Source organism: Hippocampus zosterae, chromosome 11, assembly GCF_025434085.1.
Source record: "Hippocampus zosterae strain Florida chromosome 11, ASM2543408v3, whole genome shotgun sequence".
In the NCBI taxonomy this organism is placed as follows: Eukaryota; Metazoa; Chordata; class Actinopteri; order Syngnathiformes; family Syngnathidae; genus Hippocampus; species Hippocampus zosterae.
This window is the reverse complement of record NC_067461.1, coordinates 11,758,601-11,776,118: the sequence shown is the minus strand read 5'-3', so window position 1 is coordinate 11,776,118 and position 17,518 is coordinate 11,758,601. Positions and strand designations below refer to the sequence as shown.

The following is a 17,518-nucleotide window of genomic DNA, read 5'->3' as shown; positions in this document are numbered from 1 at the left end:
TAAGACGTTGAACAATTATACTGTACAGTGAACAAGGTCTGATCTCCTTTAACAAATTTTCTTAACTATTGAAGTTTAATACTTATTCTTCTGGAACAAGAAAAAGTGAAACTACTGTGTAACAACGACGTGTGCACATTTTGAGCATGACGTCTCTGATCCACTGGTTAAAGGAAACTTTGATTCTCTCTTTCATCTCAAACTGCTTCAAACTACAAAGCGTGTGATGGAAAAGTGGTTAGAACTGCATGACTGTCCGTGTTTTATGTTATGTGTTGTGTTTATTATTTTACTTTATGTTAACTGTTTTGTAAAGCGCTTTGTTACAGCTGCCGCTGTTGTGAAAGCGCTATATAAATCACCATGTATTGTATTGTAACAACACCAAAACATCTATAAGAGAACCTTACCATAAATTAAGGACATTATTTCGAACAAGGAGAGGACGCACAGCACTTGCCAAACATTTATTCGGTTAAAAAGTGCACTGGGTTCACAAATAAATCCTCGAAGGACAGTGTGGGCACTGAGGTCGCCAGCCCAAGATTGTAAGGACATGCATGTGCAACACAGCAGGTAGATTTATAGGAACTTTACTAAGTACTCGAAAAGTCGTAAACAGTGAAAACCTTTCCATTTCAAGTCTGTCTTTTCACATCTATTTGCCATGCCACTGATCAAATACATTGTCATGTTGGTGAGTGGAGTTTATGGTCCTGTCAATCACTGGGTGGACTCTGACACTAAACAATAATTTTATGCTTATATTCATACATTACGAACAATTTTGTCTTCAGGCAACTTAGGAGGGGGTTTTTCCTCTCGTCTTGGGGTTGGGATTCTCAATATGACTGAAAAAAGTTACTGCAGTATATATATATATATATATATATATATATATATATATATATATATATATTCCAATTCGACATATACATAGCAGAAATAAGTTATCCTAATTTTAGATTTGCAATGGTCACCGTGACAACATGACTGCCTCATCTTCCCCAACTATTCAGCACAGAGTGTAAGGGAGCTCGTCCACTTAGTCAATTACTGTATGGATCTGTGCATGTGGTGCAATGCAGTGGACACCACCAAACACAACATTCAGACACATTTTTGGAAATAGGTAGCTCACGAATCGTCGCTGTTGAGAGGAATCTTCGCATCTCCAAAATCACTACATTTCAAGGAAAAAACAAAAAAACAGCCTCTTGCTTCAGGTACCAATTAGCACATTGTTCAAGTTAATATATTGCGATCATAACCATCAAATCATCACTCTAAAATCACTTTCATGTTGCTAAAAAAGTATGCTGCCACCGATTAAAATGGGTTTGACTCCAGCCATACATATTAAAGGTTGTGCCGCCCCCTTTAATATGAGTAAGAATTACAATCTAGAGGCGACAAAATGCCACATGGCTCTTGCGGGATGGGGAAGTGAGGAAGAGGCAGAGTTAATAGAATGAATACATTTGTTTTCAATCACTTTTCCACACTTTAAACTGGTTAATAATGAGTTTTTGTTTTTTTAAACTGACAACATGGGGACACACAAATTCCTGAAAAAAATATGAAATTGACCATAGTTGGACAGAAGGGGTGTCCGGCAGACAGCGACAAAATACAATACAATGCATCTTAATATGCCACTTTTACAACAACTGCTGCTGTAACAAAGCGCTTTCCAGAATGCAGTGTTCCCTCGCTACAAGACGGTTATTGTGGCTTCAATCCATCATGGCCTTTTCATTTGTCACCATAACTTCATCTATTGCGGGGTTTATCTCACTTTTGTGCATGGGTTTTCCTGCTATTTTCCTTCCTTCTAAGTCGGACCTGTCAAAAAATGTCCATTTTCTGAAGGGAAATTCATTTTACAAAAACAGAGACCATGAACATTCGAGCACGTCAACCTCAAAATCTTCAATTTCCTCATCGTGGATGCGTTCAGAATTACACTCGAAGCTCACTGCTTCACCGAGACCCTTCGAACACTCAGAACGTTGTCCAAATGTGCCATTTGTAAAAATGAAACCCAGTGCAGGCCAGAACAAGGAAATTAAACAGTTGAAGCAAAAAATTGCAGATTATGGGCTGCATTCATAAATTAATGTGAGCAGCATGTGCTTCGCTTCCGGCAGCACACGAGACGAGCCACGTGGCCACTTAATAACTACCGGTATATTAAAGCTTTTCTTTTTTGTTTAAAATGGCTTACCTTAACCAGAATCGTATGTAACATTATAGCCAAAGTTACAATCCTGATGGGTCAATGCGAATTTTGGCGCTGTAAATCCTTGATGTTGAAAGCGAAAGCGAGTTGCTGTGACTACGGTACCTTTTTCTTGGTCATCTACATCATAGGTGTCAAACTCAGGTCCCGGAGGGCCGCTGTCCTGCATGTTTTCGAAGTCTCCCTATTGTAACACACCTGATTCAAATGATCAGATCATCAGCAAGCTCTGCGGAAGCCGGATATTGAACCTGTTTGACGTTTGACACCTATGTAAACATGGAACATGAAGAGCAACTTCTGCTGGAAAAGTAGAAGAACATTAGTCATGGGAAAAAGCTTTCGGTTTCCAGAAAAATGATTTAATCTTTATTTTACATTTATAAATTTCAATCTATTACGTGTAACAAATATTTCGAAGCGTGAGTGGTTCGTAATTGTTAAGGTGGTTCTGTTTGTGGCCAACAGGAGGAGCCCTACAGTGCCACCTGTTGGTCACAAATAGAACCATCCTGACAGTAATGACTTCATAAAGGAATAAAGCCCCCCCTCGTCCCAAAAGAGTCAACCTCTACTTCACAGAAATTCACCTCTCGTGGGGGCTCATGGAACATATCACATGCGAAAAGTGAGGGAACACTACTTGGTTGTGAAAAATTCTTCAGTTGATGGATAAGACCCTACTATTCGTATTCAATCACTTAATTGCCATAATAGGTTTCATTTAAGTTATTGAGGAGAAGATGTGAGTCACGATGAGGGGAAAATTGTACGACCCATGAAAGAGAAATTTTGGGAACCACCGCATTGTCTATACATAAGTTTTTTTGGACTATGGGAGGAAACAGAACCCAACCAAACATCCAGGCAGTCCTGAAGACACAACCCAAAGAACTTCCTGCTATGTGTCAACAGTGGTGTCCCCCATCACCCGTAACTGTATCCTACAGTGGTGTCCCCGATCACCCGCAACTGTATCCTTTCGTACTGTAGTCCTACTGCAGAACATGACACTGATCCTGAATGAGTTCAGACAGAGGGGACGGGGATCTGTTGCACAGAGGTGCTCTCAAAGTCCTGCAAGGTGTCCTGGTGAGTGTGGTAGTGCATGGCCACGTAGGACTTGGCGAAGGCAAACGTCTGCGAGCCGGCAGGCTGAAGGCTGGTGGGTGAGCTGGGTCCAGCAGATGGACTGCTGTTGTATATACTGTAGTAGGGCTCGATCCGCGTGTTGATGGGTGTGGATGTGCTGGTGGGGCGAGGTCTCCGTGCACCTTTGGGACTGGCGGCGCACTCTCTGGAGTGACTCGGCCCGCATGCCTGGTCCACCAGCCTCCTCTGCGCTTTGGGCGAGAGAACGTACGCCGAGTTGGTCTCGTGGTGGGAGGATTTATTCCGATTGACTTCAAGACTGCCCTTGCCCATGGCGTGCAAGCGAGTCTTGTGCTTGCAGCACAGCAGTCCCAGTGCGGCCCAGTGCACGCAGCAGAGCACGCGACGGCGTAGGCCGGCACTGTTACGTGAATACACGAAGGGATTGATGCCCGACTTGAGGAAAATGAGGACGACGCCGCACAGTTCAAACTGGTAGTGTGCGAAGGTGCTCTCTGGCGACAAAACGTCCTGCGCCAAGGAGATCCCCATCGGCAGGCAGCACAGCAGCACTGAGAACACGATGATGACACAGGTGACAACAGCTTTGGAGTCTTTGGCGGTGGCCAAGTTGACCGTGGAGACCATCTGGCAGCAGGTCGCTCCCTGGGCCGCCCCCGGGACCAACGGTTGCTTGGTCCTCGTGGCGTAAGAATGCGTCTGAACATTTTGTAACTTATTATACATCTGATTACGGTACAAGGGGGCCTGAGTGCTACATTGCACCCCCTCAAAGCCTGTGGCTGCCAAAGGTGGCGGGGGTGGGGTGCACGTGGCTGCCACGGTGATAATGGGACACTTCCGCACTTGTGCGTTCTTCCTCAGGGTCTGGGCGATCATTAGATAGGACACTGACACGACAGCCACGCAGAAAGCAAAGTCAGCAAGATACGCGTACAGCACCAACCTGGCCCGCCCCCCTCCTAGACCAAAATGGGGCAAGCAAGGTCCATCCCTGCGTGGGTACGCCCGCATGATGAGCAGGGCCGCCATGGTGAAGCTGGACGTCCATAGCAAGGCTGTGAGGGTCAGGGTGCAGGGGAATGAGGCGGTGCGGTTGGGCTGTTGGCCCAGGACCATCCGCAGCCGGTGTAGAGCGATGACCGCCACCGTCTCCAGCGACATGATGATGAAACCCGAGCCGGTCAGGTGAAAGGCGAAGCAGAAGCTCTTGGACATGCCGTCCACGCCGCCCGCGTCCAGGTAAAGCACCAACGCGAACATCGGGGCCGTCACACAGCAAATAAACAAATCACAGAAGGACAGGTTGAGGATCATGAAATCGAAGTTGGTGCGAAACTTGCGGAAGGCCGGGTCAAAGAAGGACAAGAAAACCACCAGGTTCCCATAGGAACCAAGGCAGAAGATGAAAACGAGGAGGAGGGAGCAAAAGGTCAAGGTTGCCGTGTGGACGGCAGCCCAAACTGGGGGGCTGTGTGAAGGCTGGGTGCCATTTAAGTTCACTTGCTTGGGCACATCAGCCAGCTCTGACGGCGACTCTGTGCTGTTCATCATATTATTAGCCGCCCACCGCTAAAGAACCAACCATTAGTCCTCTGAAAAGGAGGACGCAGGCGTCACCATTGCTGCATCCTAAAAGAAAAAAAAACGCATAATGACTGCTAGCTAAAAATCTCACAGCTTGCTGATTAGTGCAACAATGAAATACGATGCACACGCGCGCGCGAGCACACACACATGTGTATATACATATATGTATATATATTATATGTGTGTGTATATATATATTATATATATTTTTTCCATTTTTCTTGATAACTCAAACATGTAATGTACAAAACTTACCGTTGTTACACAAGCCTTCGCAGGTCATAATTATTTAACACAGCCCATCTTCGTTTTTAAAGCAGCTCTGTGGTACGGTAACGGAACGCGGCTCCGAAATTGAAAAAAATATCTCTCAATTTAAACGCCATTCGGAGACGCGAACATTAAAGGCATCATCTCGTCGTCTTCGTTGCAATTTGAGACGTGCGCGTGCCCGAGCAAATTCGTGATACCCTAATTGTTTGCTGTGCATCTGTTGCGGTGGGATTTCTTGTCTTTGCGATGTATCCAATCTTTTTACCCGGGAGCCACCACTGGACGTGCACTGGTTAAAAAAAAAATCGAGAATGAAGTCACAGCGACACCTGCGAACAACAGAGCGTCAAGCACTGCATTCAACTAGTGCATTGAACAATATATTAATGCTGAATTTTCGTTGTACTCATTTCGAAATGTGGTTATTTTGGTGGTCATTTGCAGTGTCGAAACACACTGATGAAAGGTTTATGTTTTTTACTGTCTTCATTATTCATTTATTGTTTGAATTATTTTTGCTCAATGCACAGCACTTTGTATTCAATGGTGGTTATTTTAAAGTGCTCTATAAATGCAGTATGTTCTGTTACCAAAGTAACCCTTACAATATTGCAAGTAATTGAACGCATTTATATACTAATTGACTTCATTTAGGCTTGTTTTAAATTCTCCCAAAATGTTGTTCTGTGATCATGCATTCTCTTCCCTCAAATAAATAATTTGCTGCCAAACAAGCGGTTGCAAAACATGGTGTTATCTTTGTTTATTATATTGTCTCTGCATTAATTTTCTACACCACTTGTCCTCACCGGGCCGATCTTAGCCCCTGAACTGGCACCACTAAGAACCAGTAACATTCACATTAGCATTATGGCAAATTTGGGGTCTCAATTGGCCCAAGACCCATGTCTGAGGAAGCTAGAGTATAGCCAGGGAAAATCTGCACAAACACGGGAAGAACATGCAAATTCCACATCGGACACAGGTGTGCTAACCACAATGCCTGCATGCTACCTTGTTTTATAATTCATATTCAAGACATATAGATTCAGATATAGTTTAGAAACAATTTATTCATACATGATATCATAGAATAGGCAAACAGTACATCTACAAAAAAAGGTCACTGCAAATTTGGCACTACACTATACAAAGGTGAGGTACTAAATGCTTCAATGTTAGGACTCATTTCAAGTCATCAAGCAGAAACAAACTGAGCAAAACAATCCGGCAAGTTCTGGGGGATGCAGGGGCTCAATCATTATTTGAAATTATGGATCGGTTTAGTGGATAGCGTTTTACACTGGAGAACCCTGAAAAGTGTTCGGGTCTTCACAAAACAAACATGACAGCACCGCATTGGGGAGTCTACCCTCTCCCTTGACTTTGCAAGAGTAGATAAAAATAGGCTCTAGTGCTTTCCACAAAAAAATAAAATAATCACACCCACCTACTACATCTGCTGAAATACTTGCTAGGGAAAAAAAATGAATGCAGCACTTCCTTAATTTTATAAATAAATAAATATGTCTGCACATCGTAGCTAAAGCATGACGCGCGCGCACGCGCACACACACTCGATCAAACAGCCATACAAATTTTGTGTTTGTCTAATCCAAAGAGTTCCATTGACAACTTCCTGCAGGTCAAAACATATGCTCCACTTGAGGAAGATGATCATCAGAGACCATGTCCTATACCGGGGACATCGTGTTGGCTCAGAGTTGATTCTTGGGATGTGATCCTGAGAAATTTATCCGGCACGCCACACGTTTTTAAGAGTGCACAATCTCGATCAAAAAAAACGAGAAAAAAAAAACTGTACAGAAATGTTACACCCTGCAGGTCATTCATCCCTGCCATGATTGATCCTTAAATATTAAGTATAGAAGAAATGTAAATGAGCTACATAGATAATACAAAACATTTCACACAGTTTTGTGTGCCACTTCCCCGGTGTTGAGTAAATGCAGTTACGTCCTCAATGCAGGTTGGCCTGGACGTAGAGTCTGAGAGAATCCAAACAAAACAGGGAAAAAAAGCAACTCAAAGTCTTGTCATTCATCTTTTGTCCAAATAGTAGAAGTGCATTGCTTTTGGTGCTATTTTATTGATTTATTCTTTTCATGCTTTACCAGGTTTTACGCATAGTAGCACGGCGACACCAGGAGGTCTGTAAGCACCAACAACTGGTCATCTGTGAACTGCTGCTTATGCTGTTGCCAGTTGTCGTGATGCGTCCTCCGAAAGTTGGACAGGGTTTTCTTCACAGTCATCTACAGGAAAACACATCCAAGTTGCAAGATTGCAGTTCATTTACTAGCGTGAAAGGGTAAGCTTACAAGACGCACTTCAATGGGTTGGGTATCATTGAGGTGGGCACTGAGGTCCATTAATAATTGGGGCATCCAGGTGGGCACGTCATATGGGCTGGAGAGAATGCAAGCACTCAGCCCAAGAACACCAGCATGACGCCGTACTAGGTCTGTGAAAACATAAAAATGAACTTAATCGTGACCAGGTGGTAACAGAGCCAGTCAAAAAAAAAAAAAAAAAGGAAACTCATACTGTACTGCATCATAATTACACAAAATCTGTGAAATAATACCGGACGTGTTCTTTTACGATATCCTCTATTATCAAAAGGTGGAAGATAATTTTTAACTTCAATACTGAATGTGGCACATCCACTTTGATGTTTCTCTTGACTCACCTCCAGAAGGTATAGTGTCCACTAGTGAACCAACACCCCTCTTTCTCTTTTTAGGCAGGCGGGTCTTGCACAGAGCCTCAAAGTGAGCCTGCATGGGGGCGTCCATGCACAAGAAATTGCACTGGAGGAAGCCACTGAGTGTGGTGGCAGCCATTTCTCTTACCTGCAGAGAAAGTAGATCGGGGTGGGAGGGTCAACATTAGGTACACTTGCACAATCTAATAACATCTGAAACAAGATGGATGCATGGATACTTCATTCACCTGGAATAAGACATTCAATAATAATAGTGAGTTTTGCCAGTGTGTTTACGTGCTCAACCGTTATCCTATACACTTCAGTATTAACACAGCAAGGGTCATGGTATTGGTAAATCTAAATCAGTCACGGAGATAGATTCAAGATATATGCAGTAACGATCAACAAGAATTATTTGGATCAGCTAACCTCAGCAAGACCATTTAACACTTCAGCAGTTTAATGTATAATGTAGAGGCCTAACAACATGACTTCCAGCTATTCCTCACTCGTTGTCTCTGCTCCATGTCGCTCTTCCTCTTTCTGAAATCTGAAAGTTATCTCCATAGCAACAGATTGCTGCAGCCTGTGGTTACCATAGCAACACTTAGAGGACCAGAGGGAGAGGTGTGGGGGGGATGCGAGTGGAGAGACAGGAGGTGAATACTGAATCACTACAGTGGAGCTAAAAGATGACAAGAGGCCACCAGCACCAACAAGCATGTATTTATTGTAACGTCCAGACTGACAGTTTTACTATGGCGGACTCACATGAAGCAATGTTTTTTTTTTGGTTTATATTTGAACTAGTTTGTGGATGCATGCTTGGTTTTTACCTCCAGCTGCTCGTCCTCCAGCAGTTTTATGACCAGCGCTCGCACGTCATCCACTGCTTTCGGGTCACTCATGAAGGTGAACAGGTTATAAAAGGCCATGATCTGCAGGTATGTCAGCACCGTATATCGAGCGTGCCAGGAGCTGCTCCCTGCAATCTGCCAACACGTGTCAGCATCATCACATGTCAATAATGTAACACAATGGACAATTTAGGGGGTACGTGTGTGTGTTTGTGTACAGTATAGAAAGAGAAAGAGAGAAAGAGAGAGAGAGAGAGAGAGAGAGAGAGAGAGAGAGAGAGAGAGAGAGAGAGAGAGAGAGAGAGAGAGAGAGAGAGAGAGAGAGAGAGAGAGAGAGAGAGAGAGAGAGAGAGAGAGAGAGAGAGAGAGAGAGAGAGAGAGAGAGAGAGAGAGAGAGAGAGAGAGAGAGAGAGAGAGAGAGAGAGAGAGAGAGAGAGAGAGAGAGAGAGAGAGAGAGAGAGAGAGAGAGAGAGAGAGAGAGAGAGAGAGAGAGAGAGAGAGAGAGAGAGAGAGAGAGAGAGAGAGAGAGAGAGAGAGAGAGAGAGAGAGAGAGAGAGAGAGAGACATTTGTACATATATGACAAAGAGCTGCATTCATACAAGACGTTATCCAATATTATACTTTTCAATCCTGCACTGGGTGTCATTTCTCAATTAACCTCTGGGTCACTTGTCCACTTTTCATTTGACCTCAAATACATGCCCCCCACATCCCCATGGATCCAGGTATCTGTAGACCCCTTTACTATAGCCATGTTACCATTCAGGCCGAGATATGTTATGCATTTCAAGTGTCCAAGCGAGTTAATAGCCCAAAAGTCGGATTCAAAGTTAGAGATGTAGTTGAGTATTTCCAACACTGTAAATTTGTTAATAACAGATAAAAATAATGTGGTCACATTTGGATACATTGACGACATTTGGACATACATGGTTTCCACCTGATGGCTACAATCAGACCTTTATTTGTACAATCTGTACAAATAAGGGATTCCTCTTAAATATACACCTCTGTCGTAGAGCGAATATACTACCGGTACTTTCATTCATTGAATAAATGTTGATCATTATAAATAATAATAATGATAATAATGTAAATCTCAAAAATCTACTGAAGTCCACTACTGTTCTACCTCTTGCAGGGCATTAAGCACCATGGGAATCTGCTCGGTGTAGAGGAGCCCCTGGGACATGAGAGACAAGCAGGTCTTCGCATCCCTCTTCAGCTCATCATAACTATCATCATTCTCTACTGGAGCAATCTGGAACCACACAAAGAGATGCCAGAATTGATCGTCTTGAATTCATTTAAGTATGTATCGTGTAAAAGTGAAGGAGCTACCTTGAAGAGGAGAGGGAGCAAGCGTAGGTGCTCCGGGACAGCGGTCGAGTAAGAGCGTCCCGCACTTGCAATCAGCCACTTCAACACTGCAAACATGTTAATGAGGAGAATGTTATGAAATGTAAATAGCTTTAGACGAGTCACTCAGCATTAACTCACCTGTTTTGAGAAGTTTGATCGCTTGTGTTCTCTCATCCTGCTCCCCCACTTCATTCTCCTCAACCACGTGATTTTGGATCTCATCATCACCCTCAGTCAGTGGCTTTAGCTGTAACAAAATTCTGTCCGTGAAGTCCGAGATCCGAGGCGAGGTGGTTGGCTGAGTGTAAGGCAGGTTGACATCTATCATGAAGATGTAGGTCAGTACACTGGAGGGAGGGAAAAGAAAATGCACCATTAATACACCATTTTCAAGGTCAAATCCAAGTTCCAAGTCACACAGTAAATATTTAATCTTGCTGTCAGAAGAATTATATTGTGCTACAGGTAATCATTAAATGGCTTTTCTTTTTTGTGATATTGCCTGAGGAAAACCTGCTCAAAAAACACCTTCAAATTAGTCAAACATCATAATTTAAGATAAGATAAGATATCCTTTATTCGTCCCACAATGGGGAAATTTACAGCTTATTATTATTTGATTATTAATAATCAAATCGGGACACTTTGGCTTTGGCCGTTTGCCACACCACTCTTTTGATATTTTGACAAACTGCAAACAATAATGAATGCTTTTTCATGAATTTCAAGCCCTTGTGAACTTCAACATGATACGGAGAGGCATAAGATAAACAATTTTAAGATGATCCATCCTCACCTTCCAATCCGCTCCCGTACATTTTTGTAAACCTGAGTCAGTTTGGGCTCCAGGTACTGCAACAATCTGTGGAGGAGCTCTGGCACACGCCACTCCTGCTGAGCAAGGCCTCCCTGCAGCACATAGAGGCGACTTGGGGGCAGGGGGAATAAAATATATTACAAAATTAATAAAAATAAAATGTAAGTGGGATAAACATTATTACTAAGGCAGAATGTAGTTCTACTGACCATGCATCAACAAATGAGCCTCCTTCCCCATTGACTGGAGACTCCATGAGCATCTCAAAAAGCCAATGAAGTTTGCGAGGGTCTCTACTCTCCTGTAGATGGGAAATAATGGACATGATGGGTTTTATTTATTTATTTTTTTAAGACAAGATGAACTCAGAGTGGGAAGGCTTACGCAGGCAGTGGCGATGCAGGTGCCCCAGTCTGCATATGTTTCTACTGTGATGTTGGACAAAGCTGTACGAAGGAGTGGGCACAACACTTCCCAGAGGCTCTCAACCTGCAAATTGACCATTTAAACTGAAGCTAAATCCAAGCAATGTCATGCAACAGAAGCTCAAGAGAAGAAAAAGTCTGGATTCTGAATGAAATTGCACCTTTGGGTAACTCCAATGTTTGCACCCTCTGATTAGTCCAGATATGATCTCTGCAACACAACGCTGCTTACTCTCATGGGTGTCTGCGACCAAGCGCTCCATGTGTGGCTGCAGCAGAGGCAGGAAGGTGTTGCTAAAATTGCGGAACAAACCCTGGAAACAGAAAAGAAAAAGTGGTTGTTTTTTTTGTCTTTTCCTTAAAACTGAAAGCACTTTTAAGAATTGTGCTCACCTTGAACAAGCAGAATCTGCGTGTGCTAAACTTGTCTTTACCCTTTCGATCCTCGAGAGAGAGAAACTCAATGAACTGATTTATAAATACTGGGTCTGAGAAATGGTCATAAATGATCTGCTCGTGCTGCAACAATAAAGAAAAGAAGAAAACAATTGATAAGGGTTATAAAAAAAAGCAGTTGCATAATTATCATTGTTGTGTGACACAAACCTCTGTCATTTCCTCTCTTGGTAGGTTCTGTTTGGGCTGCTCTTCCTCAGGAGCATACATCATCAGTTTCCTAGTGACCAAAAAGCACATCAGCGAAAATACAACACAACCAGCTGCAACCAAGAAACCAAAATGATGGAACAGTTTCAAACAGGCACCTTGGCCAGCTGTAGTAACCCCAATGAGTCTTTTCCACAAAAGCACAGAGATCCCAGTCCTTCTGAGTCCTTGGCAGGCTTTTGCTGTTATACTGCAGCCACTTGTTATCTGGGCGGTCACCGGCCACTATACCATGACCCGTCTCTTCAAGTGCACCTTTTTTCAACAAGACATGAATTAGTTTGATAAAATATTTTAGAAAAAGCAAACATGAAGAATGGGTAAAACTTTGTGCTGCTTACAAAGCTCAGATGGGCTGATGGGCACTTTCTTATGAGGCCTTTTTATTTGTTTCATGATGCCTGCGACAGCTGATATTGCCACCTATTGGACGAAATACAGCACTTCAATTGCTTAGCCCCCTCCATTAATGTGTACCCATGACTTGTGCACGGTTATGAGACGTAGACAAGACTCACTCACCTTGCGGACATAGAGTGAGTCGTGGTTGAGGGTTTTGACGAAGAACAAAACAGCTGCTGGCGGGAGTTGGTGGTCATCTCTCAGGAGCAATGACAAGAAGCCAATTGCGATATGTTCAAACTTCCAAGGCCTGTAAAATTCAAACCAAAGTTCTTGACAAAAATACATTGAATTGCAATGTGGGGAATATCAAAGGCACCTACAAATTTCTGTTGCCAAGGCAGTTCAGTAAATCACCAATGAGCCGCTGATACTTCCTAAAACACAGTTAAAAATATGTTAAGCTTAATATTGACATCCAATAAATAATGTTTCAAGTATGATCGAGATTCGGATCACAGGTATGTTGTTCGAAGCAACTTACTCGCCCGACTCGAAATTCTTGAGGTCCTGCTTCTTAACACCTCTTGATGTTTCTTCTTCTGAAGGAACAGGTTCTTTAGGGAAGGGATTTCCAGTGACCATTAGCTGTTTGGCCACACCGCAGGTCTCTTCAGGGATCTATAGGATGAAAAGGTTGATTTGATAAAATAAATACCATGTTAATTTAGTTTGGTTCTGTTCTTGCTAAGCACATCAAAATGAAATTTTTTTTTCACATTTTCTTTGAAAAATAACTTACAGAGAAATCAATGCCAATGGTCTCATACTGGCGGTGGATTTTGTCCGCAAGGTCGTCAAAGAGCCGCACGATGGAGGGTTTCTCCAAAGACATGGCTGAACTGAGGCCAGATCGAACAATAGCAGGCCAGGTCAGGGCAATGCACTCCCAGTCATGCAAATTGGCCAGGCACACTCCATTATGATTTCCCAGGAGACAATACAAGGCACCCTGGAAAGGCAGTGGGAATCATATGGCAACTTTAACACCTACTCTGATACAAATCATAAATAGACATGATAGAGAAACATAATAGTTTGGGAATGTCATACTTTGAACTGCTGCTGTGTGACGCTGCCGTTGTCTGGGTTGAGAAACTCAAGGACGTGGGGGATCACATCTCTAGAGCAGAAATTATAGGTGCCAAGTGCAGTGAACAGTACACTTTGAGCTTTGCTACGTACCTGCAAAGAAAACAAAATACTTTAGATTTCAATTTGAGTACCAAACACAAGAGTATGAATAATCCATCTCCTTTACATGAACAGACAATTGCAAAAAAATAAAAAATGAATAATGTCAGTGACAATTCATAGCGTGCGGACATGACAGTAGATTTTGCAGAGTCCTTACTTGACTGTAGGTGCTTGTGGACAGCCGCAAGAGATCTCTCATCAGCTCCTGGTGAATGCTCCTGTACTGACACCCCTCCACGGTCAGCTTGCGCAGCTAATAATCCACAAAGTGCAACGCTAAAAAAATACTGCAACACAATGACACGACATGCAAATGTGTTCATGGTCAACTTACTTCGTGCTGGAGCATGACTCTGTCTATGAGCAGAGCTCTGATATGCTGCTTTTTGCCATGAAGCTGCAATAAATAGATAAAAAAGTCTGAATTGTTTAAGGTGAGCCTCAAAAGAGCTTATTTCCATGGATTTAAATCACACACATTAGATGGCAGAAAAATAAAGATTCTCACCCTGTTTTCCATTGATTTTTTCACAAGGTTGAAGCTCTTCCAGCGGGAGTCAAACTCATGTTTGTGGGAACCTTTGAAGTGCAGCAATTCACTGATAATCTGAATGACATTGAAGACAAATGCCAGTTTGTGTTGGATGCCATGTTACGCCATGACAGTTACAGATAAGAAATTAATTTAGAGTGCTTGCATGTGATTGGTAATATCTTCGAATCAAATATTTTCGTATTTACTTTTGGAATCATGTGCTGCGCAAAGATTCAATATGCAACAAAGAAACTTTGTTCAACCAAGCTATGATACTCAAATTTTACTGACCTAAGCGTACATTTTAAACAATACTTTAAAAAAACATTAGTTGTTGATTTGTTTACCTTGATGATGGAAAACAGAGACTTTGTGTCATCTTCTGAGTTTTCCAGTATATAATCTGCAAAAAGAGATAAAATGGCTTCACAACTAAAATAAAGAAAAAGCCATTTAGGGTGTGGCCACAACACTTACGAAGCAACTGTCTCATCACTTGACAAATGGAATCTCTGTAATTCTCTGTGGACTCATCTGCGAAAAAAAAGATGCAATTATGTTGTAAGAAAGACAATACTCACTTTAAAAAATAATTCCTCATTCATTATGTACTATCTGAAATTAAAGTGTTGTGCCTACCATACTTTGTTCCAGTATACAAGGTGGTCTCGTCTAGATTCACCATACTATGGACCCTGTGTCAAAAAGCAACAAAAAAAAAAGCACATGAAGTTATGTAGCATTTTTGCATCACAACACAAACACAAATATAAAAGTTTTTAAAAAAGTGAAACTATTAAAATTAAAACCAGATGGATTTTTTTCCAGAAATACAAGACAACCATCAAAGGTAGGACTTCATAATTTAAACCAATGTCAAATATTTTTCAACAGAAATAGCAAAATGCTCACAGTTCAGATATAGGTTCTCCTTTCAAGGGAGGCATAAGACCACCAGCCCCCAAGAGGCAGTGTTGAACAATGGTGAGACTCTGCAAAACATCATCCCTGTTGAAGGGAAAAAGCAAAAAAGCATAACATCACTATTGCACGTAAAAGGAAAACTACATTTGGCACCTCAGAGGGATTATCACAATGTAATGTACATTCCAAATATGTATTACATTATACCTGCTCATTTCTTGTTCTCCTTCTGCAAAACTTTGAAGCCTCTTCAGTTCTGGCTTCAGGATCGTGCCCAGTAAATGAAAGCTAAAGGTGATCTCATCAGCACTGGGGACATGCCACCGGATGTCCAAGTTCCACAAGTCACCAGGACGACCCCAATCCTGCATGTGACCATTTTAAAGAGCATAAGCAAACAAACAATTTAAGGAGCAGAAACAAAATCTGGGGTTCAAGCTACATTTTCTATCAAACGTCTTCGTGAATAACAGGAACAAAACATAGGGTTTCACATATATCCGCATTTTCAACATTTTATGAGGCTACACAGTGCAATTCAAAGAAATAATTGGCTTTATTTACGGTACTTCAGACTGACCCATCCATAAAACACGAGATACAGTGCTAGAAGTAAAGAGTCATTCATCACCTTGATGGGCAGGTAGTCTGTGATTGGCTGGCAGAAGCCCCTTGGCACACTGCAGTACTCCGTAGGATAGATGAATGCAGTGGAGCGGAGGATATGATGCAGTAAGTTGCAAGAAAGGATGTAGCCCTGCTTACATTTGAGGTGAAGGGTCAACTGCAATATCTGGACCAAGTCAGAGGAATAAGCCAGGAGCTTGTGACCATCAACTCGAGTAACCTGTCGGCATACATGGAGAGAAGACCCAACGATGGTGAAGCGAGGGATTAAAAAATATATATATCTACAGTATATATCGCTGTTAGAACAGAAAAGGGGCTTAGTTCACCTCAGACAGTAGCTGAAGATTCCATAAAAACTCCTTGTCAAGTTCCTCTTCGTGTAACACTTCTTCATCTGTTTTAATAAAATCAATCACCAAATAATAAAGAGAAATTACTCAACTACAAAACTATGTGAGAAACTGTTTTGTTTTTTTCTAGCCAGCAGGAGTGTACTTACTGGCAGCAATTTGGTGTATTTGACTGCAGCAGTGAGGGACAAAAACTTTAAGAGACTCTGCGGGGTGACACTGAAAAAACAAGAACGGAGGAAGTGAGCAGTCAGCTACAACATTTTAACTGCACCTCAAACATTGGCCGATAACATTTTTTTAAATTTATCTGCAGAAAGTATCATGCATCTATTGCGAGTAAGGCATTATTTGGGGGCATCGGTCAAAATAAAAGAAATGAGATTAAGGACCAACCATAGTTTAGTTGTGGTGCATATTTGTTTAAGTAGATGACAACAGAGGAGGACACTATTTGTGGAAAAACAATACTATGGACTGCTCATGATTTGTGAGTTACCTTGGCAGCAGCCCGGCACATGTCCGCCACCATCCTTCCAGCTACACGTGTCTCAAAAATGTTAGTGGTTGCAAAGTTAAAAACCTTTTCCAGCGCCACCTGTTACAATAATAGACAAAAATACATGACATCCCTTTTTTTTTTTTTTTTTAAGAACATAATTTTCTTCAGCAGGTACCATGAAGATGTCCAAGGAGCACTGAATGAGGATAGTGCTAAAAGTAGAGGACAAGCCGAGTTCCACCAAACTCTCCAAATGAGTCATTTTCTCCGTTTCTGTTTCCTCACGGGTTTGTTCGAGAGTGCTGCTGTCGATCAAGGCAAAGCACCTGCATACAGTATCAAACAACCAAATACCTGTTGATAATGGTGGAATCAAGTAGCTTGCTAAGAGAAGCAAAATACTTTACATGTGAACAATAATGTACTTCATTTGATCCATTTTCTCATTCTTATTTTATTTTTTTTATTTACATAAAGTGAAAAGCTAATCAGGCAAAACTCTAAGCATTGCTAGATACTGAATGTAGAATGTAGCTATGTCACCGTCATCACATATTATCAGCCAATAGGAAACTTCAAACATGATCATCATCAGTCTTTAGCATACCTGTCCATAAATTGAAGGACAAAGTCTTCGAATTCCGCAGAGGCCGAGCACAATTCACGTTCCACCTTTGTTCGGCAAAGTTTAAAACAAATCAATGTGCATTCTTATTTTATATTACTCAAATTGGGAAAACTGAGTGAACAGCAATTCACCTCTGTCAAGTCTGTTCTTTCATGTAGAGCAGACGAACAGTCCACCAAAGGCACAAGAGTTACAAATGTAGCAATAAACTGGAAGGTGATCTGAATGGAGAGCAATATTTGGATATTTATTTACTTACACCAATATTGGAAA

General features: G+C 42.0%; 2 protein-coding genes across 4 annotated transcripts in view; both read right to left on the bottom strand.

Moving 5' to 3' along the window:
* The window catches only part of psme4a (proteasome activator subunit 4a), a 415,963-nt gene that overhangs the window by 387,572 nt on the left and 10,873 nt on the right, over nt 1-17,518 (bottom strand). For 2 of the 3 annotated variants that reach the window (XM_052080103.1, XM_052080105.1), the window contains 36 exons: nt 17,377-17,466; nt 17,225-17,289; nt 16,793-16,943; nt 16,615-16,713; nt 16,265-16,334; nt 16,092-16,159; nt 15,767-15,982; nt 15,343-15,500; nt 15,124-15,219; nt 14,851-14,906; nt 14,689-14,745; nt 14,559-14,614; nt 14,185-14,283; nt 14,011-14,073; nt 13,834-13,929; nt 13,533-13,664; nt 13,222-13,431; nt 12,964-13,100; nt 12,803-12,856; nt 12,600-12,729; nt 12,419-12,500; nt 12,176-12,332; nt 12,018-12,087; nt 11,805-11,930; nt 11,573-11,725; nt 11,371-11,475; nt 11,196-11,287; nt 10,966-11,097; nt 10,308-10,516; nt 10,149-10,234; nt 9,940-10,068; nt 8,786-8,941; nt 7,932-8,094; nt 7,570-7,703; nt 7,354-7,494; nt 6,272-7,227 (listed from right to left, as the gene is read on the bottom strand). In XM_052080103.1, the coding sequence (XP_051936063.1) occupies nt 7,360-7,494; nt 7,570-7,703; nt 7,932-8,094; nt 8,786-8,941; nt 9,940-10,068; nt 10,149-10,234; nt 10,308-10,516; nt 10,966-11,097; nt 11,196-11,287; nt 11,371-11,475; nt 11,573-11,725; nt 11,805-11,930; nt 12,018-12,087; nt 12,176-12,332; nt 12,419-12,500; nt 12,600-12,729; nt 12,803-12,856; nt 12,964-13,100; nt 13,222-13,431; nt 13,533-13,664; nt 13,834-13,929; nt 14,011-14,073; nt 14,185-14,283; nt 14,559-14,614; nt 14,689-14,745; nt 14,851-14,906; nt 15,124-15,219; nt 15,343-15,500; nt 15,767-15,982; nt 16,092-16,159; nt 16,265-16,334; nt 16,615-16,713; nt 16,793-16,943; nt 17,225-17,289; nt 17,377-17,466 (4,032 nt within the window). In that variant the 3' untranslated portion in view covers nt 6,272-7,227; nt 7,354-7,359. Of the gene's footprint in view, nt 1-6,271; nt 7,228-7,353; nt 7,495-7,569; nt 7,704-7,931; nt 8,095-8,785; nt 8,942-9,939; nt 10,069-10,148; nt 10,235-10,307; nt 10,517-10,965; nt 11,098-11,195; nt 11,288-11,370; nt 11,476-11,572; nt 11,726-11,804; nt 11,931-12,017; nt 12,088-12,175; nt 12,333-12,418; nt 12,501-12,599; nt 12,730-12,802; nt 12,857-12,963; nt 13,101-13,221; nt 13,432-13,532; nt 13,665-13,833; nt 13,930-14,010; nt 14,074-14,184; nt 14,284-14,558; nt 14,615-14,688; nt 14,746-14,850; nt 14,907-15,123; nt 15,220-15,342; nt 15,501-15,766; nt 15,983-16,091; nt 16,160-16,264; nt 16,335-16,614; nt 16,714-16,792; nt 16,944-17,224; nt 17,290-17,376; nt 17,467-17,518 lie in introns of those variants that run through there. The other variant, XR_007964791.1, reaches the window with a different exon arrangement.
* On the bottom strand, nt 453-5,564 carry gpr75 (G protein-coupled receptor 75). The gene is made up of 2 exons (XM_052080138.1): nt 5,201-5,564; nt 453-4,987 (listed from the first exon to the last, which is right to left on the bottom strand). Exon 2 carries the CDS (start codon nt 4,907-4,909, stop codon nt 3,272-3,274), a length of 1,638 nt encoding a protein of 545 aa, XP_051936098.1. The 5' UTR covers nt 4,910-4,987; nt 5,201-5,564; the 3' UTR covers nt 453-3,271.

What these genes read in the sequence shown, in the direction of transcription:
- gpr75 (XM_052080138.1), bottom strand. Translation starts at nt 4,909, where the DNA reads ATGATGAACAGCACAGAGTCGCCGTCAGAGCTGGCTGATGTGCCCAAG.